General features: G+C 40.5%; 1 protein-coding gene across 3 annotated transcripts in view; it reads right to left on the bottom strand.

Annotated features, from left to right (window-relative positions):
• Positions 1–11,245: 11,245 nt before the first annotated feature.
• ZC3H13 (zinc finger CCCH-type containing 13) overlaps positions 11,246–26,034 on the bottom strand; it is a 46,647-nt gene continuing 31,858 nt past the window's right edge. For 2 of the 3 annotated variants that reach the window (XM_040054572.1, XM_040054573.2), the window contains exons 13-20: positions 23,606–24,149; positions 22,873–22,976; positions 21,593–22,615; positions 20,164–20,673; positions 16,379–16,534; positions 15,572–15,772; positions 12,309–12,472; positions 11,246–11,742 (exon numbers count right to left, since the gene is read on the bottom strand). In XM_040054572.1, the coding sequence (XP_039910506.1) occupies positions 11,572–11,742; positions 12,309–12,472; positions 15,572–15,772; positions 16,379–16,534; positions 20,164–20,673; positions 21,593–22,615; positions 22,873–22,976; positions 23,606–24,149 (2,873 nt within the window). In that variant the 3' untranslated portion in view covers positions 11,246–11,571. The remainder of the gene's footprint in view (positions 11,743–12,308; positions 12,473–15,571; positions 15,773–16,378; positions 16,535–20,163; positions 20,674–21,592; positions 22,616–22,872; positions 22,977–23,605; positions 24,150–26,034) is intronic. The other variant, XM_058419206.1, reaches the window with a different exon arrangement.

Raw genomic sequence — 26,034 nt, 5'->3', positions numbered from 1 at the left:
TATGGGCACCTTGCTCCATGGCTAAAACCTGAGCACTCGCTGCTAAAAATGCTGTGAGGCACAAGGGCAATCTGGTCACACTGCCGTTTACTGTGGCTTCAAATTGTATCAAGCAGAGGGTTTATCCATTTCATTAATATGAAGAGATTTTTTGATCTTGTTTGTCTTTTTAGGATAAGCAGATGACATTAGAGTTTGCGTCAGATTCTGCCTTCCTGATCAGCGGAACCTGCCTCCTTCAGATAAGTGTGACAAGTTTAATTTATGCCACAATAGAACAGTGATGGAAAACACTGAATCTAAATAAGATTTTTGACAAAGCTTTCTTACCAGAAGAGGAAAGAGCATAGTAATTCATACACGCACGTACACTCAGTCATCCATACACAGCTGCTGAATCTTACGGCATTATTAATGGAGATGTTTGGCTTCACTATTTGTAATGCCTAAAATATCCTCTTTGTTGGATGGCTAACTTTAATGTCATATTGGCCTCAGATTCCCCCCCGAGGGAACTCGCAATCTGTACTAACAACCCAGTTCAACAGAGAGGCCCATTTAACATTCTTATTCGCTCAGTACAAAGATTAATTAAGCAATGATCTCTTCCAAACAGCTCCCCATCAGTGGTTAATAACATGTTTGTTAGTGAACTTCCTAAGGCTAAATCTATGATGCTGGTTAACAGTTTTAGCAATTGTTAAGGGTTTCATTGTCAATGTAAATTGTACCTCAGGATTTGTAACAGGAGAAGTGTTCATAAATTTTTATCTGGAAAAAAAAACCAACCCAAAAAGCAAATTTAACCATGTAGATAGAAAGTCAGTCATTTAAGCAGTGGGGGTCTAAGACTCAATTAGAAGGAAAGCCATATTGACGATAATTATATCTCTAAAATTGTCTTTGCGATATTCTTTACAATGTATTTTAAGACATGCCTAAGACTTCTGCTGGCTTTTTGAATGTTTTTGTTTACCATAGCTTTCTATTGCCATCTAATAACCCTTCCATGACTCCTTTTCCAGCAGGCTTCTGTGCAGCTGCCAGCCCACAAAGAGCAGCACACGCCAGCACTGGAGGGATTGAGCAGGCCAGTGGTGACAGCTAAGAAATAATTGGGATCAGGCTATATATTGCTCCGTCCACCACTAATCCGGGTCAAAAACTGCACGAAATTTAATTTTGTAAGCCTGGAAAGAAACTTTCCCAGCTCTTGATCAATGAATCACAAAGATTTCCTAGTCTTGAAAAAGGAAGAGGAAAAACACCCCAACAATTCAAATTAATTTAGGGTTACATTGACTTCTCCTCCACCCCTTTATGGGACCGTGTCAGCATTTATCAGATTAATGTCTGCAGATAAAATATTTCTTTTGTAGCTGCGGACCTTGTGCTTTTGTGCCGTGCTTAAAAACAGTGACAACACGTAAATCCTCCTAAAGATCTGGTTGCAAACATGTTTAGGATACCTCTGCCCACAGGCAGCCAGAGGTGTGACAGCCCCTGGGGCCATGGCCAACATATTGGTGCTCCTCATTGGAGCTGTGCACAGCCAGGAGCAGCACACTGAGCCCATGGCCTCTCCATGGCACCAAGACCGCCACAGGGGCACCCCACAGGTTCAAGCATGATGGCAATAACTCCATGGCCAGATCAGATAAATTACCCTCTGGAAACTCTAGTTAAAAAAAATAAAATTATATATATATATATATATATATATATGTATTCCAGTAACAATCAGTAACAAAAGCCAAGAGAACTCCTGTTCTTAACTAATATTCTGTTTTAATACAGAAATCAATACTGTGATTAGGTACTTTCAGAGCAACACAAAATACTTCTAAATAAAAAAATAACCCCACGTGATAAATCCTCCTCTGCTGTTCTCGGGTGAAGAGCTGAAAACCAATTTCTACGGTTCAGAAGCAAGCAGGGAAGGAAAACGTCTTTCCAGATATTGGATTTATCACTTCGGTAGTACATCAATTTTATCATGTCATTCTCTTCACACTTCACATTGGTTTATACAGGTGAAAATTAGAATTGAATCTCCCGTACATAAATGTGATATTTCTTTTCTACCCAGATGTGCATGGTTAAGCTGAGCCTAGAACTGATATATGACTTTGCCAGAAAAAAAGCCTGACTCTCAAACTCTACGCAGTTGCCTTGTTTATTAACTACCCAATAACTTTTTTTAATAAGCTCTAGGAATTTAAGCAAAAGCAGGCTGAATTTGAACAGGATTAAATTGCTTTTTCTAAAACAATGCTGAAGCGGGACCCTCATTTGAGCATTTCCTTAAGAACACATCTTGTAGTTATGTAGCCTTCCCACGGTGACGTTTCAGTATAAATGGTGATGCCATTGGTCCTATGTTCCAGGAAAAGGCTCATGTGTCCATTCATGTACAACAAAGAGAACAGCAGAACAACTCTGTTTTACACAGGTTTAGAAATGTTTTAAAAGCACTGCTTATTCCTTTTTTTTGTTTGTTCGTTTTAAGCTTCAGATCTGCTAAGGTTCCATGCTTCCACTCTGGCCAGAGGGTGCCATGATTTACAGCAAGCTGTCATCAGGCAGCACTCCCATTCTTTATGTATAGTTATGAATGCAGCATTAACTAGACCAAACAACAAGACAGGAATGTGCATCAAACACTGCATGCACTTTAGACTGTACTGATGAATAGGCAAGGCCATATTCATAATTTGTGCACTACGGAAAAAAAAAAAAAAAGTGGGTGAGATTATAGCAATAAAAATGGAAATTAAAGACATGAATACAGCAAATAGATTATGCTATCATTCCAGAGCAGACAGCATAGAAGTCACAGTTGCTCGTTTATGCTTTGTCAGTTCATGCATCAGATGGGATTTTCAAAAAGGGGTACCATGGTTTGGGGAAGTGGAGAACAGAACAGTTGCTGCTAACTGTGGGTTTACCAGTGTGTTTATTATTTGCACAACTTGCTTTTGGATAAGCTAGCAAAAAAAATCTATTTCCAAAAAAAAAAAAAAAAAAAAAAAAAGAAATTCAGATCATGCAGGAAAAATATCACGGTCAGGCATGTTGTCTGTCAATTTATGTCTCTTACAGTGGTCCTAATCAGATACCTCAAAGGGAAATTCAAAAGCCATCAGACAGAATCTCCTATTTTCTGCCGGAGTTAGACACAGGCTGACATAGCCTGCTCAGCACTCTTACAGTTTTCAAGAGACAAGCTGTCTGCGCCCTCACATATGACAGACACCCTGGAAGATTCAAACATGCCCAGGATGGTTCCCAAGTGCAGGAACGTGTCAGAGTCTGAATGACTGCATGGTGGAACCTGGCTCATCCCAATGTGAATTCTTCCCAACCAGATGCCCTATGTGATTTGGCAGTTGGGTCAGGGACTTTTCCCAACAGGCAGCTATCTCATTTCAGTAGTGAGGACAGCTTGCTCACACAGAAACAAACGGCTGGATACCAGGAACTCACAATGCCTGACAGCCTTCCCCACTGTGTGAAAGTTCATGTAATAGAAGCTGGTTTAGACACAGTCTTTGTTTACGTCCCAGAATTGTCTGTATATGCTCACAACATGCTTAAAACTTTTGAAAATTTTGGTAAGTTTTAGTTTCTGACAGGTCCTACAACTTGAACTCTAAACCTAATTAGGCACTGTGAGGAAAACAAGAATTTCTGTTTCATTATTCAGTTCTTCCAGTCTTCAATTTTACTGAGTATTGGCTGAGCTTTGCCATAAGAAGCAGAAAAAAAGTATCTTCCATGCTTCTTTTTCCTGATCTTACTTCAGATAATTTAATAGTATCTACTATTACTCCTTTCCTGTCTAAGGGCACAGTCCCAAGAATTTTAATATCCTTGATATAAGGTCTTACGTGCTTTCCCCAAGTTCTCACATGCTTTGCAATAAACTTTCTTACATTAGGAAGCTACTCATTGTGCAGTTTCTACCTCTGCATACATATTTTTTTCTGTATATTCTTCTGTTTTTGGCTTTACACATATCTCTCTACATCAGATTAAAATTTTCTGTGAACTTCAGGTTTCCTTCTGGCACTAATACCACAAACCTATGGCACTACATTGATTAAATTTTCTGCTTCAGTGTTATGTCAATATGGTGAGCTGACCCTGGCTGGACACCAGGTACCCACCAAAGCCACTTGATTCACTTCCCTAACCTGGACATGTGAGAGGAAATGTAATAGAAGGCTTATGGGACAAGAAAGATCACTCACCAATTACTGTCATGGACAAAACAGACTCAAGTTGGGTAAATTTTATTTAACTTATTATCAGAGTAGAGTAATGAGAAATAAAACCCTCGTCTTAGAACTCCTTTCCCTCACTCTTCCCTTCTTCCTGGGCTTAACTTTACTTGTGAATTTTCTATCTCCCTCACCTCAGTGGCACCATTGAATAGAGAATTGGGGCTGTGGTCAGTTCATCACTTGTCTCTGCTGATTCTTCCTCCTCCTCCTTCGAAGGACTCACACTCTTCCCCTACTCCACTGTGAGGTCCTTCTATGGAAGACAGTCCTCTATGAATATCTCCCTGAGAACTTCCCATGGGCTGCGGTTCTTCAAGAGCTGCTCCAGTGTGAATCCCCACAGGGTCACAAGTCCTCCAAACAAACCTGTTCCAATGTGGGCTCTTCTGTGCAAGGGCCACAGGTGCTGCCAGGAGGCTGCTCCAGCATGGACTTCCCACAGGCTCACAGCCTCCTTTGGGCATCCCTCGGCTCTACTGTGGGTTCTTCTACGTGCTGCAGGTGGATCTCTGCTTCCCCAAGGATACCCATGGGCTGCAGGGGCACAGCTGCCTCCCCAAGGTCTGCACCAGGGGCTGCAGGGGAATCTCAGCTCTGGCTCCTGGAGCACCTCCTGCCCCTCCTTCTCCACTGACCTTGTGTCTGCAGGGCTGTTTCTCATGTATCCACACTCCTCTCTCCATCCACAATGGTACAGGCTTTTTCCTTCCTTTTCCTAACTGTCATCCCAGAGGTGCCACCACTGTCACTGCTGGGCTCAGCCTTGGCCAGTGCAGGGACTGTCCTGGAGCCAGCTGGCACCTGGATCTGTCGGATATGGGGGAAACTTCTGGCTGCTTCTTACAGACCCCGTCCCTGTAGACCCCTGTGACCAAACCCACGCCGAGCAAACCAAATAAAGTCACTTTTGGACATCTCGATGCTGATTGGCAGAAGGACTTGAAATGAACTAAATGAATGGGCCGCGTGGCAGCAAACGCATCTCTTTGTGTTTCCCTCCAGTTATAACTGTGATTTGCAAATTGTCTCATCTTGCTTCTCAGTCAGCTCCTTCCCAAAACACAAATGTACAGTGAGGTCTCCCACTGTGAGTTGTTTGTGATGAGACGTGATCAGTTAACCCCTTATTTTACCTTCTGTTTCCTCGTTAATCTTAAATCTATGTAATTTCTTTATTCTTCACTCACTACAGCCTTATTTTTTCCTACAAACCTTGTGTGAATTGTTTCAGAAGTTCTCTGAAACCTCCTGCTAGCACATTTTCTGTGAGCATGCAAGGCACAGATGCAGGCCTGTTGTCTAAGACAGAGACAGCTGCATCTTTTGTGCTGGTACGAAGCACCTTTGCAACTCAAAGAGAAGGCAAATCTTGTGTGCACCTATTCAGATCTCAGTAGCCATCTTAAAAGTACATATGAGCAGCTTAGGCCCCCACCCATTCTTTTCCTGACCTTCAGTTCTTTCTCCCCCCTTCTCACTTTCTCAGTTTTTCAGAAAACAGAATTCATATTCCATGCTTCTCCTGTTTTTAGTGCTCTTTGAGTCTGGAGGTTGAATCCAGCTTTTGAAAGCATAAAGAAGCAGACCAGAGCAGATCAGGTGAGAATCTGCAGGTACTACAGAGAGCAGTAAAACCTCTCTTCTCCCTGCTGGAAACACCCAACTGGAGCCATGTTACAGCTGCACAGCCTATTTCCAGAGCTATTTCACCAGTGCTTCATGTACTCAGCACACCTAGATCCTTCTGCCTCCACCATTCTGATGAGTGAGCTTGCACCTTCTAGGAGTGTGAAGCCACACTCCCAGGCTGAAAACTACAACCTCTGCTACTCAAATTGTGCCCCATTTCTGTTAGTCCCTTCCTCAGGTACTTTCCAGGCCACTAGTGCCCCAAGCACTCCTCATACCTATAATATATCCAAACAACAAACTGAAACATTAAGTCGATGAGAAAGAACATTTTCCATTCTACCCAAAGCTGCAAATTTTCTTAAAATTCTCATCCAAAACCCATTGCTTCAGTCTCCCCTTGGTTAGGAACTGCATGCTTGCATCCATCACAGCCCATTCACACATGAACATACACTTAAAATCTGGCAGCACATTGCTCTGTGCCACAGTTAGTACAAACATGTATCCTGACACTTCAATCTTTATAGGTAATACCTCAACTTCATCACTAATGAAAGCAAGCCTATGGTAGATGCAACCCCAGCAGTGAAAGCAAATATTAAGAAATTAAGTTTTCCCAGAAGTTTTTCTTCCCCCTTTCATCAGTTGATCCCTGCTGATAGGGTAGAGGCAATAATACCAGCTGTTCAGTACAAAAGCTGTCTTCTTCCATAAAACTCTGGGCATTTGGCCACTAAATACTCTTTTAGCACTTCCCCATGATAGGTCTCCTTTACAGAGTTTGATGGGCCAAATTTTCAGATTTTCTGAAAGCTAGTTGTTGAAGAAACTCCTCACATCTTGATGTCTGGTCACATTGCTTTACTTTGGAGTTTAGGGCTTTGTTTAGAGCTTTTCATTATTATTTAAACAAATCATTTGCCATTCTCAATCGTATCCAAATGGCATCCAAAAACACCTTGGACACCCACACTGCCCACAATCCCTTACTCACAATGTGTGCAATGACACCAAGCATTTGGTACCGTATCTTTGGGCCTCCAACTGGCATTAAAACAAAGACTTTTACAGTAAAAACAGCTGCTTTGTAAAAGGACTCTGAAAAACAGGTTTTGACTTCTACTGCAAAGCAAGTTTCCTGAACTCTTTTAGCTGGTAGCAGATTTTGGAATTGAACACACAGGCTGTGTCCAGCTCCAGTCAGCCTGCTCCCGGCTGCAGGGCATCCCTATAGCAGGAAGAGGAGAACACAACTGTGTCAAGGCAATTCAAATAAAAGCCTTAATCTAGCAAAATAGTTTAAACTCTGCCTTTTGAGTAGGCTGTGCAGATGGCCCACTGTCAAAATCCCTATCTCCCTCCACTAGCTGAAGCAGCAATAGCCCTAAAGTACTGTTTGGGATAACGAACGTGACACTACCCCAAGATACAGGTCACAGTCCCTGTTGTGTCCCGAGGCTCTAAAAATCTGCTCTGCCTGTGAATCTGTTCCGGCTGCAGGAGCTGGGCCCAGCGTTTCACTGGGACAAAAGCCTGGTTCATCCACCAGCACAGACACAGCTCGTTGTTCTGCAGCGCCACGTGCCAGCGGCACCTCAGGGATGCTTAAAACTAATTTATCATCCAACTAGGCACAGCATGGGCTTAGCAGCAGAGAGGGCAGACGTCTCTAATCTGGTTCAGGGACCACTTTAAAGTCATTGCCACAGCTTAGAAGGAGAAATTGAGTAGAGAGAGATGATTCTCCATGTTCTCAGACTTGGAAGCCAGAGCACAAAAGGGCACCCAAGGCACTCATTTACCCCACTGCTGGACATATTAGAGGCTCATGTGTATCCTCCCGAAGCTTTGCAAAATGTGAAATAGACTAAAATTCTTCCACACAAACTCAAGCTGGGAGAGAAATGAGGAGGAAGAAAGAGATGCAAGAAGACCCGTCACAGAAATTATGATCAACATAGGGAAGGTGTGGAGGGTCCAAAGATGGGAGGTCCTAAAGCAAGGTCTGCAATTCTGACAAATGTCATGCCTTTTTCTGAAATCGGGTTGTGAGCAATTCTCTTTTTCTTAAAGCTGTTGCCAAACTACCTAATGACAGTTTTTAACTTATATTCCCTGCAAAATAACATTGCTTTTAGTTAAAATTATGGAGACCAAAATACTCATACACAGGAACTTCTCACTTACTGGGCTCTACCTGTACAGTAATTCCTGCCAGGTGAAGGGAAATGCTTGAAAAAAAAAATCTTAGTGCTTCCCATAGGAACACGTTTTCTGCCAGTACTGTAACATGCTTCTGCAGTCCTAAGTGCTGCAAATTGAATTAAAGCAAAGGTGTGTAAAAGGCAACTTCAGCACTGTCCTTGGTATAATCCCACCAAATGCCGGTACAGGTCAGCAGTGGCTTTGATGGGACACTGTCACTTCAGGAGATAATCACAGTAGCCCATCAGACCTACTTTATTTTGTATTTCCTAGAGCAATGTGAAATATTCTTCTCCAAACTAAGTGCGTATATACACCTTGACTGTTTTACAGGAAGATAGTTTAAAGCACAGTGTAATTAAATGCCACACCATTAATCTATTTTGTGTACTGTGGTCTTAGATAAGGCTGTTTCTAGCCATCAAACATTTTTATGTCTCTTAGAGACAGAGGTTAAAATAGGCTTTAACATAATTGGTAGCAATGATCTAATACCTTCAGCTTAAAGGCAGCATTATTGTAGCAATAAAACAGGTGAGAACACCTTTAAATGCTGAATAGAATTGGCTTGTTAACTCTTGCTCAGGTGCTACAGAGTTTAGGATGTTATTTTTTAAAAGCATATATAAAATCATCCATGATACCACAAATAATTGTTAGCAAGCTAAAAATGTCCAGCAAGTGAAATACATAAAATGAAGTTTTGCCTGTCACATACTTTAAAAAGAATTTTTTAAAAAATGGCAGAGATTTCTCCCATCATTCATATATGATACAAGTACTATGCACCTCTGTGTGTTTGCTTAAAAAAATAGAACTAAAAACAGAAATGAAAACTTCCTCATGTCTTCTTCAACAATTCTTTAAATGTAGCGTAATAACATTTTACTGAACCCTTAGGTACTAGGTGTTACAGAAAGCATTATAGAAAGAAGTCTCTGTCTTTAAACTGCATTGCTCTTCATAGGTCTTTGCCTAAAGCCAATTAAACTGTCAGCAATCACAAGAGATGTGAGACAGACCTGCTGTTAGCACACTCAACATCCCACCAGTGTGCTGGTTCCAAGTGGAGAAAAAGGATAAGAAACTGCTATAAACCAACTTGTCAAAAATTTAGTGGTTCATAACTCATTTTCAACCTGAGAACAACAAAAGCAAGCTGCTCTGCAGCAACCCAGTATCAAGATATAGCTACAGATTTTTTTCAATCCTCTATGACCAGAATTCAAAGAAACAGTTTGAGTTTAAAGCCAGGAAAAGTATAGAGGTGTATACAGACTTAGTCTGAGGTTTCAGAAGTCTTGGTTTCATATGGAGGACAACAGAGACTACCTAAAGATACCTTACTGGTATGATCCAAAGATCCCTTGCAAATTTTGTAATAAAACAATTCTTACAAAATTGAGCCCAGGCTTGACAAGTCTCTAACATGCCTCTGAAATCTTAACCAGCAAAACCATCATTGGTCACTGCCTCTATAGCTAACATACTCAGCCAACACACCTCTACAGCTAACAGCCTCCTGACACTCGACAACTGTGAAACACCCCCAGGCTGCTGTATGAAATTGATCTGCTCTGATAATTAACAGAATGTAAAATTCATCACAGAACATTCTGAGTTGGAAGGGACCCACAGGAATCATCGAAGTCGGACTCCAGGCCCTGCAGAGAACACCCCACGAATCACACCATACACATAAAAGCCTTGGTCAAACACTTCTTGGCTCTGTCGGGCTTGGTGTTGTGACGGTTTCCCTGGAGAGTCTGTTCCAGTGCCCAACCATCCTATGGATGAAGAACCTTTTCCTGATATCCAGCCTAAAACTCCCATCTCAGTTTCATGCTGTTTCCTCTGGTCCTGTCCCTGGTCACCAGAGAGAAGAGATCTGTGCCTACTCCTCCTCTTCCCCTTGTGAGGATGTTGCAGATCACAATGAGGTCTCTGCTCTCCTCCAGGCTGAATGGACCAAGTGACCTCAGCTGCTCCTCCTACGGCATCCCCACAAGGCCCTTCAGTGTCCTTATTGCCCTCCTTTTGGACACTCTCTAACAGTTAAATATCTTGTTTATATTGTAGCACCCAAAACTGCACACAGCACTTGAGATGCCCCAGGTCAGAGCAGAGCAGGACAATCCCCTCCCTTGCCTGGCTGTCGATGCTGTGCTTGGTGCACCCCAGGACAGGGTTGGCCCCCCTGGCTGCCAGGGGACTCCTGGCCTGCCATCAACCAGGACCCCCAGGTCCCTTTCCATGAGGCTCCTTTCAACCTCTCATGCCCCAATCTGTCCATACATCCAGGGTTGTCCCATCCCAGGTACAGAACCCAGCACTTGCCCTTGTTGAACCTCATACAGGTGGTGATTGCCCATCTCTAACTTATCACAGTCTCTCTTCAGGGCCTCTCTGCCTTCCAGGGAATCAAGAGTTCCTCCTAATTTAGTATCACTGGCAAGCTTACTTAGCCCTTAATGAAGATGTTGAAGAGCACAGGGCCAAGGACAGAGCCCTGTGGAACCCCACTAGTGACAGGTTCCCACTCTGATGTTGTCACCCCATGCACTGTAACACTGTATACCAGACCCATGAGCCAGCTGCTCACCCATTGCATGATGTGCTTATCCAGCTGTGTGCTGGATATCCTTTTTGTCAACGATATTTGAGAGACAGTATCAAAAACTTTACTGAAATCCAAGAAGATTGCATCAACTGGCTTCCCTTGATCCACCACCCTTGATTCCCTTGTTTTAAGAGGAAATCAGGTTTGAATTGAAAAGCAGGTTCCCACACAAAGCTCTGCTAGCTGTAACCAATGACTGCGCTGTTCTTCACGTGTTTTTCAATGTGCACTAGTTAGTCCTCCTTTAATCAGCAAGAAAAGGGAGCCTTAACTGACTGGACTAGGTTTTTGTGTCCAGAAATCACATTAAAGGAAACCTATGTTGAAGATGGAAAAGAGCTGAAGTTTGATCCAAATCCACACCAGAGGCTACTGTGATAAGAAAGGGATTTGGAAAAATGAAGGCAAACAGACTCACAGCTATTTAACAGATTTCAGAAGTGTACTCCAGGACCAAGGTGGTGGTGGAAATACCCATTCATAAGAAGGAAAAAGATACATAGACAGTTTTCCTCAGTTTAATATCAGTTGATGTTATAAACTGCTAAACCCAGACATCTTCACATTATTACACTTGATGCACCATAAAACAGGTTTATGTTACAGTGTAAGGTTCAATATTACAAAAGTTGCAGAGACCTCCACACAGAAGTCTTAACTTTTCACTCCTATTCACATCTAAACCCAATATTCTTAACTGTGTACAAATGGAGTATTTCCTTTCATCTTCTAGAGGTGCTTTACAACTACCAGTTCTAAACAGCAACACCAACACTGGTAAGTGAGAAATCAACTCAAAATCGATGAAGTGCCACTGCAGCTATTTCCTCAAGTCACACACACTTCCTGCTGGAGAGCTGGCTGTGGAATTTTGCTGTCCTCTGTCTTTTCCTGCCCAGGAACTTGGCACACAGTCTTTCGTTTGAATAACCGTAGACTCAACCGTAACAAGTCGCTGTCCATTGCTGCAGAATTTGTGTAAGTTTGTTTTGTTGCACCCTGTTGAAATTGGAAATAGAATTTAAAAAAAGGAAGAACTGAAAACAATGTCTTTTAACACGCAAGCTGGGAAATTAACCTCAGATTCTCTCAGCAATTAGAGGCTTAATCATACTAATCATACCACTAGAAAAGACTCGGAGAATTAATGATTTTTCTACTACTAACCTACAAAATCATAAAACCTACTGCGGAAGTTTTCATTTTAACTTGGATTCTTACAGTTTTTATAAAAGCACATGGAATCTTAAGCAGGAAAGTTATTCATCAGTTACCTTTGAAACAATATTTTACCTAATTATTTTATTATGTGTTCTCTAAATATAGAAAAGGTATCTAAGGTATTATAAGAAACAGGACCAAGCTCTAGTCTCAAACTCAAACCCTCATTCTACATAAAAAAATAAACACACTACAACCTCTCTAAATAAAAGTCAGTTTATTATTTAAAGGACCAGATCTGCTGCAGAACAACCAACACAAAAATTATCTCCCAAGAGAAAAGCTCTGCATAGGGGCATCTGTGTTCCCACACTTTGACCCAGCACTGTAAGCAGACCACTTGCCTTTTCATTCTTCATGAGCTGCTTACGAATCGCAGAATCCCTGCGGAAGCACAGTGCTTTGCAGCAAGGACCCAGATTGCTGAGAAGACCTGCCCTCTCTTCTTTTCGACGAAGTGCAGCCATGTTCAGTGCTCCCAGTTCGTGTTCAAAAAGGTTTTCTGCATCTAGAAAGAATTGAGATTTACAGGGATCAATATAAACATGGTATTTCTGAACAGCAACATGCAGTCATATGAATTTTCTTAACATTTCACTATTTGTATTTCTGCCTTCTAAGCAATATAGAAGTTGGGGGAAAAAAAGAGTACTTGACTTTATAAAATAACATGAATAAATTCTTCACCATTCAAAGGGAAGGATGAATACTCTTGTATTTAGTTTCAGCACTGGAAAGCAATATTGAGACAGCAATCACTGGGAAGTCTAAAAATGAAGTGACAGCTTTGGACAGAAGATGGGGCATGATTTATGGTCAGATGTGTGATGGACAAAAGGTGTTTGTTTGTTTACCACTTGCATTTAATCATAAAGTAGCCCAAGTTTCACTTCTTTGCAAGACATCAGGTGCCAGTGACAACACTGTTTTTCTATGACTATGCAGAAGTGAAATACAACTAACTAGAATACTTTTTGTTATTTCTGGTGGATGAACCGGGAGAACAAGTCAGAGGCTGCCAGTGGACTACCCCTTCCTACTGGCTCACCTAAGGCATTTAACAGAACTCAACGTGACAGGACCAGTCCTTCAACACATTTACCAGAAGAAACTGTGTGCAGAAAGAACACTTTTAGGAAAGACAGAACCTGAGGTGAATCTTGTTCTGCAACAAGTCTGTTCCTATGAAATGCAAAGACAAAAGACCACACAGGGCTGGACCAGAGCTCATTGATTTATAGCCCTTTTACAATAAATAGGAAGATTATCATGTAATAGAAAAGAAGCTGGAAAGGTATGTGGCTGAGTCCAATTCAGCTGCTGCTATATAGTAAATCTGGGTGTTCAGCAGAGAATTTAACACCTCACTCAAGACGTGAAGAACCCTGGGGAAAATACAGCATATAAAAGCAAAGACTGCTCCAGCAGTTTGGCAGTATGAACACAGAAGAGGATAACAAAGATGCATTTTTTTAAACCACTCAGAACTTGGATGAAACTCAAGAGTTTTTTAAACAAGTTTTTAAACAAGGTGAAAAGAAACAAGAAAGTTACATAAAATGAATGGCCGGTCAAAGAGAACTGCACTGAAGTCAAAGACAACCTCAATGGACAATCAAAAAATGGAAATAAGTGACAAGACACAAAGAGGCCACTTCAAAGGTAACACGGACAGCTTGCAGTGTCTTCTCAGGTGCCAGACGCTTGCTGAGCATATCTGGCAAGGAAGCACGTCCACATCCTTAGAGGAACAACTGCATATAATACAGGGCAAGTCAGCTAAAAATCTCAATACCATCAGATAGAACAAATTTTTGTTTCCAAAGAAAAAATAATTTAAAAAGCACACCCTGAAACAAGGTATTATTTCCCTACTTTCTGCATTTAATAGTATTACTAGAAATATTTTGATTTGTTCCTCAACAAAGATGGGAACACAAACCTCAGGAATAAGACAGGGAGACAAATTACACCACCCTGAAGTCCAGAGTGCAAATACTACTTTTTCACTGTTACCCACACTGAGCTCATTTAGCTCAGATTCATTCAGATTTCAGAGCACCATATTTGTGCTCTTCTTTAGAATATAGGTGCTGTGGCTGTGCAATCTCTATACAGAGAACATTCACCTGGCAGATTGCAGAGGAAGTGCATATACTTGAAAGCCTACTGGCAGTGTAGGAACTCTGATGTGTGAGAGACTGCACGCACCACCAAAGGGAAATCAAGAGGCACTTCAATCCCCCCATCCTTTCCAGAGCAAAGTTCTGCTGAATCCAAGTATACTTAAGACAGGCCAGAGGCAGCGCTGGAGAGTCTCCTATCACTAAGGACTTTTATTTCCAGGAAAGCGCGCAAGGATCGCTGAGATTATTTCAGGTATCATGTATTTTAAACAGCCAGGCTGAATGATCCTGCGGTGCAGTTGCTGTTACCAGGAATCCCTGGTAAGAACTGTTGAGGCAGACAGCAACATTAAAGCTTATATTAAAGCTAAAGAGAGAGACACAGTTCATACCTTACTATACCAGTCTGTACACTCAGACTCAATATTTTATTTGGCCCCCTCAAAAAAAACCAAAAAAAACCCCAAAAAAGTAGGAGCAGTAGTAACAGCTCACAATTAATATAGTTATATGATGTAAATAGCTCGAGCAAACAGTGACACTGATGGAGATCAGCACAGCTAAAAGAAGTTTTGGATTTTTTTTCCCCCACTTATCTGAGACTGTGAGGTTAACAGGACAACTGCATAAAGAACAACGTGAAAGGTATTGCTTTCAAATTAAGAACTAGAATTTACAGAGTAAAAGAACCCCATGAGCTCCGCAGATGCTATTATTTATAAGCCACAATTTTCTAACACTTAGATCCTGCAATGATTTGCATAGAGGCATAGAGGTCTTATAAAAAGCAAATGTTTCAAATGTTCCAAAAGAACCATTCTGCCATGCAAGTCATTGCAAGCAGCTCAACTGGCTCCTGGGGTGTGAAAGAGAAAAATTAGTATTCTTTCTCATGGAAAAGCCTTGCTAATGGTCAGAAATGTAGTAAACAGCACTAGTGCAATTGATGCCTATCCATTTATCATACATGTCTTATCACATACACCTTGTCCAAATTCCAAACCTGTAAATTATTGAATTTCCCACTTCTAGTAGAGGCATAATATACATATTTCACTTAGTGCCTTCATTCTGATCCAAAACTCCTATCTATGAATTCTAGAAAGGATCCTTAGAATGAAAATAAGAAATCTTATTTCCTTCTTGAAATACTACTACTAGTTCACTAGAAAAGATACTTAGCTCTCTAAGTAACTGCTCATGCACTTTAGGCTAGAAAAGCATTAATGGTCTCACAAAAAGAATATTCCATTAAGATAAAAGCAATTTTGTTTTGTTTATTAGTCTAGACCTCCTCACCACTGCTGGAATCAAAACCCTAATCTGACTAACATGCTGCTGTATCACATTTCTGTAATTTTCACACAATACTCGTTACACACTTTCTGTGGTCTTTGAAACCTAAAATAATGAACAAATGCACATTTCATAAGGACTTTTTCAGTACATGCAAAAGACAGTTTAATCTGTGCAGAAGTTACCTTTAGGTTTTTCTAATACTTTCTGGCATGTCTCTTTTATTTTGGTGAAGAGTTCTGGTCCTGCCAATCGCTTGGAAATGCCAACTCTCAACATAACAGCTCCTGGTGTGAATTTTAAGAGTGCAGCTCCTGGCTCCCGTGGTTCTTTTGGCTGCTTTGGCATAAGACTGGACCAGTCTACATCTATAACATCCACTGGATCTGCAAAAACATCGACAGAGAATCAGTTATCACATCACCACCTCTTACCACAGCCGATTAATTTCACATGCTGTGCACATGGCTGTCTCCTGAAAGCAATACATATATTAGATGAACATTGTTCTGCAGTCCTCTTGGACCCTTCAGACAAGAATGTCAAAACTCATTTGGATGCGCGGAAAACAGGAGAAATGCAAAAAGAAATAGAAATAAGTTATATGGATTAAAAAAACCCCAACCCATGCCTAATATTCTGCTTTATTTTTATTGCAATTCCTTTATGAAAGGTTTCTCAGATGCTGCTTAGCCAGCAGGTTTAGACATATTACTTATGCATTCAGAAAAGTCATAGTACAACTGAACATGCTAAGATAGATTCAAATTAAATGTTCAGAAAGCTAGTTCACACAGCCCAGATTACCCAGCTGAACTTAGGACAATAGACAATTCCCTTCTTCCCAATGCACTTAGAAAGCATTCAAGCACAGACAGAATCTGCTCACAGACTGCACCCCTAATTCACAAATACTGTCAACATCACAATAGCATTATACACACACTGATCTAATCTGTATATTCAAATAATCACAAAGGAGGTTGATATACTTTTACCAGGCATCTTCTCATCCTCCTGTTGATCCTCACGCTTTTCAGCATCACCTGCCAGAATTTCATCCAGCTCATCATCACTGATTGGCTCGTATTCTCCAGCACCAGACCCCAGTGACTGCACATCATTAGTCTTTGTTTCATCCTCTCCCCCTGCAGAGACAGATACATACTGTAGTTTTAAACCAATCGTATTTGTTTTCTAAACATGCTGTATGCTGCCTGAAGACAAAAAGGTTTAGTAAACTAAACTGTTGGCTTTTAGGAACAAGTATATTCAACATAAAAACTGGTATTAACCCACAGAAACAGTGAAGTTATTCCTCCCATACACAAGGTGGCAGTTTCAATTTTACATACACTGGTCAATTTTCTGGTGCAGTATTAGTCAAACTGCTCAGAGCAGGCCATTTTCACAACATGCACGTAGCTTATCTGATATCTGACATGTAGTTTATAATAATAAATAGTTTATAGAAATCTAACTTAGTGCCACAAAGTAGAAAACCATGCCAAACTTCTTCAGTTGCTACCCTCCTTCCCATCCACATACTATCTGCATATGCAAATGCGTGTTGCTGTATGTGGAAACGTATTCCTTAGGACCTGTGAACACAAGACACTCAAACACTGAATTTTGCAGTTCACAAAAGGGACAACCTCTCACCTCCAAGACTGAAAGACCTGACCCAAGCATTTAAAAATCCCATTGCTCTAAACTCAAGCTTTATTACAGTTTTCCACCATGGGTACTAGCAATGTGTTGTGCCACACAAACTGGACAGAATTTACAGCGATCCTCCTCTGTGGATGACTATTCTGATACCTTCCAGCTGCCTTAAGCAGAGTGAAACTGCTTTCATTTAAGTATCCCCCCCATTCTTCGGGGTTTATTTTTTTTTATTTTTGGTTTGTCTTTGCGGGGGAAGAAAAAATAGTCACCTCAATTAACCTAAAAATCATCAAGGAAAAAGCAAGTAAAAGACAAGCCAGTAGAGCATAAACAAACTACTCAGACCATCTGGCAATGCTTTGGAGGAAGCATATAGCATCTTAGGCATTATTTAAGTCCACTCCTAAAGCAAACACATTAGGTTCAAAACATTAAGATAATTTAATAATATCCTGACTTATTTTGTTAAGACAATCTACAATAGTAATTAGTAAATTACTGCCCAAGTAAATACCAGATACCTCCCCCTACATCATCACATTTGGAAACAAGTTGTATTTCTTACTAAGTACAATTAGGTAAGTAACAATTGCAAGTAACAACTGTACTTTTAATAAGTGCTTTCCTTTCTAGACAGGAGAATAAGGTGATCTGCACTAGACTTAATTTTGTGTCTTACAACTCTAAATATTCACTGCCTGTAAGATCCATCTGCCACATCCACACTGATGTACCAGTTCACCAGTACTACATGCCTGGACCCATTAAAAATTAACTGTATTAAGAAATTTAAAATAATATAATTCATAGTTCTCAATACATAATTTTTAAAAAATACTTTATATTTGCATTTCAAATAAAAGTTTGATAATTTCTGTAATATATGTGCTAAAGTTAATTCGTGTTATCAAATTATAAAAGGTAAAATGTTAACTGTATGAATATGAGTGTCAAAGATGTGCTCACACTAACATAGGTAAAAGTAAAATGTAGAAACCAAAAATGGAAAATTTCCTCAGCTTGGGAAGCACAGGAGGGACACGAGTATGATTGGAATTACCAGAGAGGGGGCCTTGAAACTATCGCTGCCGGGAATCCCTGAAAAGAAACAAAGAACCACGGAAGACGGAGATACAAGTCCGGAGACCAAGATAATCACTTCAGATGGATATCTCTACTCGTCTCCGCCGAAATTAACATATCCACGACACACCCGGGCTCGGCCATCAGCTGCATTGTTCCACCCTACCGGTCTATTCAGACCTCCGATACCAGGACTTGAATAATTAATGAAGACGCCTCGAAGAGGATAACGTCAGAATTTCGGACTTCACTCCGCGATCTCGTGTATAAAAAGGGGTGGCTGGAGACCCAAAATTGTGAACTTGGGGGGATACCAGGCTGGCAGAGACTGATATCCGTGTTCACCCAGCGGCGATCCCGGGCTCGACGCTGTCCTTTTAATTGTGGCTTTCTGAGACTGATATTTTGTCTCACAATAAAATTCTAAATTTTAATAAATCGAATTTGGTCGATTTATTTATAACAATTTCTACACTATCTTTTACCACTCTTACGTGGAAGTGTACGTTTATATTAATTCTGCATTAAAAACACAATCATCAGCTGAACTGAGCAATGCAAAGAGGAGTTACAAAGTAATGAAAGACAATGAAGTGTACTAAACTTTAGAAAATCATAACCATGCTATATCGAGTATGCTTTAATAAAATGGAATGCCAACTAATATTCTACAAAATAGCTTTTCCTAAAAAAATTAAGAAATCCTAAATATACCGTAACTCCCTACAGATGGTAACCTGCAGAGAATTTAGAACACAGCCTCTGACAGACAAAAGAATACACGTTAAAACAAGTACACTGAAAGGCTAGACCTAAGAACACATTTAACATGCACAGCCTTTATGGTTAAAGGTGCCCTCCTGGAAACAGGTCCTGTACCTGAGAATGGCCTTTCATTATCTCTTTTCTCAAGTTACCATACGGAACTCTTAGATTTATCACACCACGGTTTTCCCCTAGTTTAAAAACAGTAAAGTCTATTGCAGCAAAAGTAGACTTTTCCAGGACCACTTCAAATACTATCTTTGTCTGTCAAGTGCTTCCACTCTACAGATAATATCCTTAAATTAAACTTTCTCAACAGGATCTCTCAACTCTAAAGACCTCTTTACGAGTAATCAGGTAGGAGACCTAAGTACTAAATATTCCTCACCACTGTCTTGATACAGCATTTGATTTAACTGCCCAAATTAACAATGAACACTACAGCTAATTCTTACTAAGAATGGCAAACACAATGAGCATGACCATAACATACACCAGTTACTCTGGATGTAGACTCTTGTTTCTTTTGTGTTGCTCATATAAAAGCCAACTCCCTATTCTTGCAAAGCTCAAACTTCTAATCCACGTGACAAACTGTTAGGAGTTTGTTAGTGTTTACCCCTTACTGACTTTATCAGTTCTAAGCATGCTTCCCCCAGTATCATTTAGGGCCAGCAAAACGAAGCTGCATTTTCAGCTGGTATTACTGAGATCACTTCAGATAAGGTTAGATCAGGAAAGATCTGTAAGATTATCTCAGGTAAGCTATTTTTGGACTACTGTGCCAAGCCATACATACATTTCACCTACTCATCAGACAAACAGTTCTATGATAATTGGGCTCTGGCTGAAAAAAAATCAAGAAACAATTCCAAGTCCACACTTTTTTTCCCACTCATTACCTGTCACTCCCAAAATAAGAAATAGATCTTACAATGATATAACACAAGGCAATCAAATGTTGATGTTATCTTTTAGTAAACTGCCTATTCAGAAACATTACATTTTGGTGAAATTATGTCAGATAATTAATGCTTCTTTGCCCCAAGACTTCTCTAGAAATTAAGAAACAGCACTAACACAATTAACAATAAGGAAGATGCTCATCAGATTTCTCTCACTGTCTGCTTCCACAGCAGAGAAGCTGAAGCCAATAAGCCTTTCAGTAGAAAATTATTGCAATATAGCTCAGTTCAGCACTATGCTAAAAGAGAAAGAAAAAAATATGTGTTAATCCAGGTTCTTTCCCAGAATAGCTCACCTTCTAAACTCTCTACCTTTTCGGCCTCATTTCCATCTTCAAAGCCTTGTAAAGGTCCTAAATCTTTGTCTGTTTTTTCCTTCTCTGAAGCCGCTGAGTCCCGGCCAATACCATCAAACTCCTTTTCGTGATCTCTGTCCAATTTTGTTTCACTGTGCTTTGTTGATTCCTTTTGAGAGGAGATGTCAAGAGCTCTCTCTCTCTCTCTTTCAGCAGCATCAGGCAGCTGTCGCTCTCTCTCTCTCTCCAGCTCCCGCCTTTTCTCCCTATCCCTCTCTCGCTCCCTGAGCCTCTCTCGCTCCCGGCTCCTTGGCCAGTCCTTGTCCACATCTCGCTCCCAGTCTCGCTGTCTCCCCTCTCTCCGGTCTCGCTCTCGTTCCCGATCATGTTCATGTCGATCTCGCTCCTGAAGCCTTTCCCTGCTATCAAAGGACCCGGATCTGGAATGAACCTGACGATCTGACTCAGGGGAACTTCTTCTTGAACTGTGGCTTCTTGAATCTTGACGATCTGGATAAAAGGTTATATATATATAAGCGTGACTATGACACATAAATGTAAATACCATTTTACTAGAGCAAAGTATTTTAAAGATTCAGGTATGAAAATATACTTCTCAAAAGCATCATCTTCAAATTAATATTGCTTTCAGACTGCCTTAGAAGATTTAACCTTACTTAAAAACAGGAGGTAACTTTTCCCCCTTCCAAAAAAGAACTTCAGTGGCTACTTTCTACTATGAGAGAAACCAACTGAAGGTATACAATCATATAACATATAACGTCTTCTATAAGCTAGGAATGCCTTAGTTAACAAATGATGAATTCAAGCATGTAAACCTGAGGAGAACAGAGAGCCAAAATGCTTCTGGAAGAAGGTATTTTTGTATTGATGCAGTTTCAGTTTTAAAGTATGTCACCTATTTTTTTTTTCACAGCAACTACACACATTTAAAAATATGACTAATTTGATTTGCAATGAAGATGATTTCCATGTGCATTAAAAGTATGCCTAACAGGAACCATAAAAAAATTTACCTCATTCTTCATGATTTTCAGGAATTTCCATATCAAAATTAACAATAATAATGAATTTAAGAACATTATTTAGATTATAAAACAACCTCAGTATTCTGTTAGCACAAGCATTTTCTCTATGAGGTTTTCCTGTTCTACAAATCACTTTATTCCCCGGACAGCATGAACCAAATCCAACTGAATGTTTTGGTGTAAACAAAATGGTAATCCTGCCCACTGATAATCAGCTTTTCAAATATGTTAACCCTTGCAGGAATCTTAATTCATTCTAGTTTTACAGTGAAAGGCAGACAGCACCTCCCTCTCCTGTCACACTAATTAGAGCCATGAAGAACAATTTGGGACTTGTACACAGAATGATAGGTCAGTCTCACTAAAATGTATCTTATTACCTGAAGATGTGCTGCGACTGGGTTCTCCTCGTTTCAGCTGATCAATTCGGGACTTCCTTTCAGTGATTTCTAAGCTTTTCTTCTCCCTGTCTCTGTCCCTATCCCTGTCCCTGTCCCTAGAGCTACTGTGCAGGATCCTCTTCCGTCCAGTCTGATCGTCTCCACTGCGATGCGCTGACTCATTGGACGGGGATCTAAGCCTGCTGGAGGCATGGCTCCGATTGCTACCGAGGCTGCTGCTGCGCTTCTGGTCCACAGGCTTACGGTGTGGTCCATCCTCTATAGTAACATGAGGGGCTTCCACCTTTTCTGCCCTTGTCCTGTGGCTTTTTCTATGGGAATCCTCAGCGGTTCTTTCTGGAACAACAATGTCACCACGCTCAGGAACATCTTCATCTGACCAATCACTAAATGTTGTATCTTCTCTTTTTGTGGGGACTTCTGCCACTGCTTTCTCAGTTGGTGCTTCAACCAATTCTTCTTTATTTACAGGAGGGGTTCTTGGGCCTTTTTTCTTTTTATGATGTGGAACAATTTCTTCGTCAGAAACTTCAGAATCACCCTTGGATCTCTTCCGCTTTTTCTCCACATTTTTCCTTTTTTGACCTTTTTTAGGGGAAAAGACCTGGCTTTCCTCAGCTGCTGGTTCATTAGCATACCTTTCCACCCCACTGTCATCATCTTTCTTCTTCTTCGTGGCCTTTTTCTGTATCTTAGCCTTCTTCTTGCTGTCATCATGCATTCTATCAGAAGCATCTTTTTCTTCAGAAGGACGGTGTCCAAGATTTTCCTGAACCCTGGACCGGGAACCTTCTGAAGCATCTGGTTGCTCTCTTTGCTTATCTGTTGAAGAAACTCTCTCTTTAAATTCTGGTTCTTCATAGCGCCGAGAACTTTCCTTTCTGTCCGATTTTCGCTCTTCTTCTTTCCAACGGCTCTGCCGCTCCTCTGTGACATGAGAGGGGCTCAGTGACCGGGATTCCTGCGGCCGCACAACCTGGCTCAGGAGTCTGTGCTTTTCATCTGCAAAATGTGAAAAAGAATGTGCCTTTATCTTAAACAGGAGCTGTGGAAGTCAGTATCACCTGGCAGACATAATACGTAGTGACAAAATGAAGATAAATGACAAATAACGATGATGAAAAATGGCAGTGCTCATAAAAATATGGGGAACACTTACAAAACTTTCCCCATGTTTTTTCTATTTAAAATTGCAAGTTACTTTCCACAGACAGAAGATAACCTGAGTCCAGCTGCAGAGAGAGCCCACTCCCACTTACTTTTATCGTCTCCACTGTTGTAAGCATCACTATCAGGAGAATGATCACGGCGACGTTTGGGTGACTGACGCGGACTTGGACTGCTTTCGTTTCTGTGACGCTTCCTGAAAAAGGAACATGCACCATCAGATTCTTCAGGATCATTTATCATCAATACAATCCCTGAAGTCTAAGCACCTCATACAGAAGGCATTTAAAGATGTCATGAAGTTCTGTAGTTTTCTAAGTTGCCATTCCAAGTAACAGCTATGCATTTAAAGGAAGCACAACCCATATACTGGTTCACACCTCCACTGGTAGTCTTCTGGTGTTGGAAATTTGGTAGTGCAAAGGGTAATGCATGTTCCAAAGAAATTTAATTAACAAAGTCAAAAACCCTGACCTAGATAGCTGCTATTTGAATTTCAGACTTCATAATGTACCAGTTTTCTATTACGTTTCCATTAATGACTGTAAGGCAAGACAACTCAAGCATGCATAAAAAGGGAAATTACATCATCTGACTCAACTTTTAACTGATATGTAGTTCCACAATTCAGCACTAGCAAAACCAATTTGAGGGCTACCAACCTATGCCATACAGACGCAGGGGAGACAGCTCCAGACCAAGACTATGCATAAACAGGATGTATTCTTCCTTAAGATACTCCCTTGTCTACTAACTTACCAAATTCAACAGTAAAAGACTGCCTTTTTTTTTTCTTTGACTGAAGTGACATTTAGATTGACTCACTTGGACTTTCTTTCCTCGTGGACATCTCTTGAGCCTCTTTCTTCTCGAATGTCTTCTCTCTTATCCCTGCGGTCTTCCCTTCCTTTTTCTTTGTCATCCCAGTCTCTCTGGCGGTCTCTTTCTTTGTCTCTGTCTCGACCTCTCTCCCTTTCGCGCTCCCGCTCCCGATCTCGCTCTCGTTCTCGCTCCCTTTCTCGTTCCTCCCGCTCCCGCTCTCGCTCCTTCTCCCTCTCCCTCTCTCGTTCCCTTTCCCTGTCATGGTCTCTGTCTCGGTCCCGCTCACGGTCTCTGTCTTTGTCTCGCTCTCTGTCCCTCTCCCGTTCCCGAGCACGATCTCGTTCCAACTCTCTTTCTTTCTCCCTCTCTCTTTCCCGGTCTCTTTCTCTTTCTCTCTCTCGGTCCCTCTCCCTTTCCCGCTCTCTCTCCCGCGCCCTTTCATCTCTCCTGTCATCAGACCGATCCACCCTTCGCTCCTCTCTCCTCTCATCCCGCTCGAGATCGTCACTCCGTCCTTGGTGTCGTACCGGTGAGCTTGCTCTCTGATCTGCAAACAGAAGCAGGTTTGATTACCAAGTGCCAAACAGATATACATTGCTTCCACCACACTAATAAAACAAAGAACCTTTGTCTTGACACTCTAGATCTTTGTTTGCATTAAATGAATGCATTAAATGTTTGCATTAAATGAATGTAACTCCCTGGAGGAAGAAAGACAAAAAGCAGAAATAATTTTGAAAGAATTTTTCAACATTTAGGAAGTGGGCTTTGCTTACTTAACCAAAAGTAGCCTAACTTTTTAATTTCTGAATGGCTTCAAAAGACAAATGTATGCTTCACAATGTAGCTATTTCAACTGCATAACCCAATGATTCCAAATCTGGTATAAAATCTTAAAAAGGTGGGAATGGCATGTAAGGGAAACAGTTAAACTTCCGTACAAAGATTTTACTTCCCAAATCTATTAGGAGTCAAGTGCTTTACAAGGACTCAAGCTATTTACAACACAGAGTAAAAGTTTCTGCAAAATTAGAAAGACTGGCCTGTCTCATCATAGAAGAGATCCCTGCACAGAAACACACAACCAAATCTACAAGACAGAGAGAGGCATGGATGAGATAGGGGAAGCAGAGCTGCCAGATGTTTTCATTTGTATTCACTGCAGAGTCTTACAGTTTAGAATCTGAGTTTGTTGTTCAGACGGTGGATTAGAGTCCGAGGGAAAACTAAACATGTAGAATATGACTGATCCAGAAGGACAATAAAATCTGATTTATCCAATTATATTTACTTTCCACAGACTTATCTACATATTCTTCATTGTATTTTGGATATTTTTTGAGTATTTCTATAAGTTCTCATTACTTCATAGCAATTTCAGTGCTCATGTTAATAGTATTTGAGCCACAACAAATCAATAAAACTATTTTCCTACAACATATATATTAAAAAAACTATGTGAAAGAGGAAAAAATGGCATGAACAGAGGTTGGTATTTCTCGCTCCATTACTTTGAGGCTGAGTGCACGTTGCTGTGTGAATTGAGGTAATGTCCACTAGGTGTGAGCAGGCAGGGTTGGGACAGAACTAAATCAATAAAACGTGAATTTCCATCAGTTTAATCAATTTTCATCTCTGAGTGAATTAACAATGATTTAGTGTTCCTCCGTTACCATGTAAAATTAAAAGCAAAGCTGAGTGACATTTCTGCCTTTTTATAAAGGTAAACCATCAATCCACACAATCGGTTCCGTGAACAGGTTTCATGTTCTTTTAATGGGGCCTACAACACTGTAATATGATTTAGTGTGCATACCAAGTATTAGATTTTATAAAGAAGTTCTGTAACTCCTATTTGTTACATCAGTTTTGGTGACAAAACACCCCCATGCAAGTCTTATGTGAATCAAATACTCAAGTGTATTAGACAACTAAATGCAGACAGCATTTCTTAAGTGATTTCATTTTTTGAAGTACTGTTCCAGTGGTTGTTTGGAAAACTTCCATATCTGCCTTCGCTGAATAGAGACAGCTCAAATTTGCAAGCTTGCATTTTAAAATCACATTCCTTGCATATCACAGAACCCAAATCTATCTCAATTCTTTTCAGAATGACATATATTAAAACTGTAGTCTAATTAGGGAAACTGTCTTGAATTATAACACTGAGGATTTACTAGTACAAAAAGTGATCTAAATTTTTAAGGAAGAAGACAATAAATTTTGAATGCATGCTCTATGTTTTTCCCTCAAAGGGAAACACAACCCATTCAAAGCAACTTCCCTACTAGAAATTTATTTTGTTGTGATTACATGCCTTTACTTCCAATGTTTCTTCTGTTGTTTTGGGGTTTTGATTTTTTGGGGAGGTGGATGGTTTTTTTCTTAATAAATTAAGAACTTGCTAGGATATGAAGGGCACAAAATTATAT

This window comes from Hirundo rustica, chromosome 2 (genome assembly GCF_015227805.2).
Source record: "Hirundo rustica isolate bHirRus1 chromosome 2, bHirRus1.pri.v3, whole genome shotgun sequence".
Lineage (NCBI taxonomy): Eukaryota > Metazoa > Chordata > Aves > Passeriformes > Hirundinidae > Hirundo > Hirundo rustica.
This window is presented reverse-complemented; position numbering and strand designations above follow the sequence as displayed.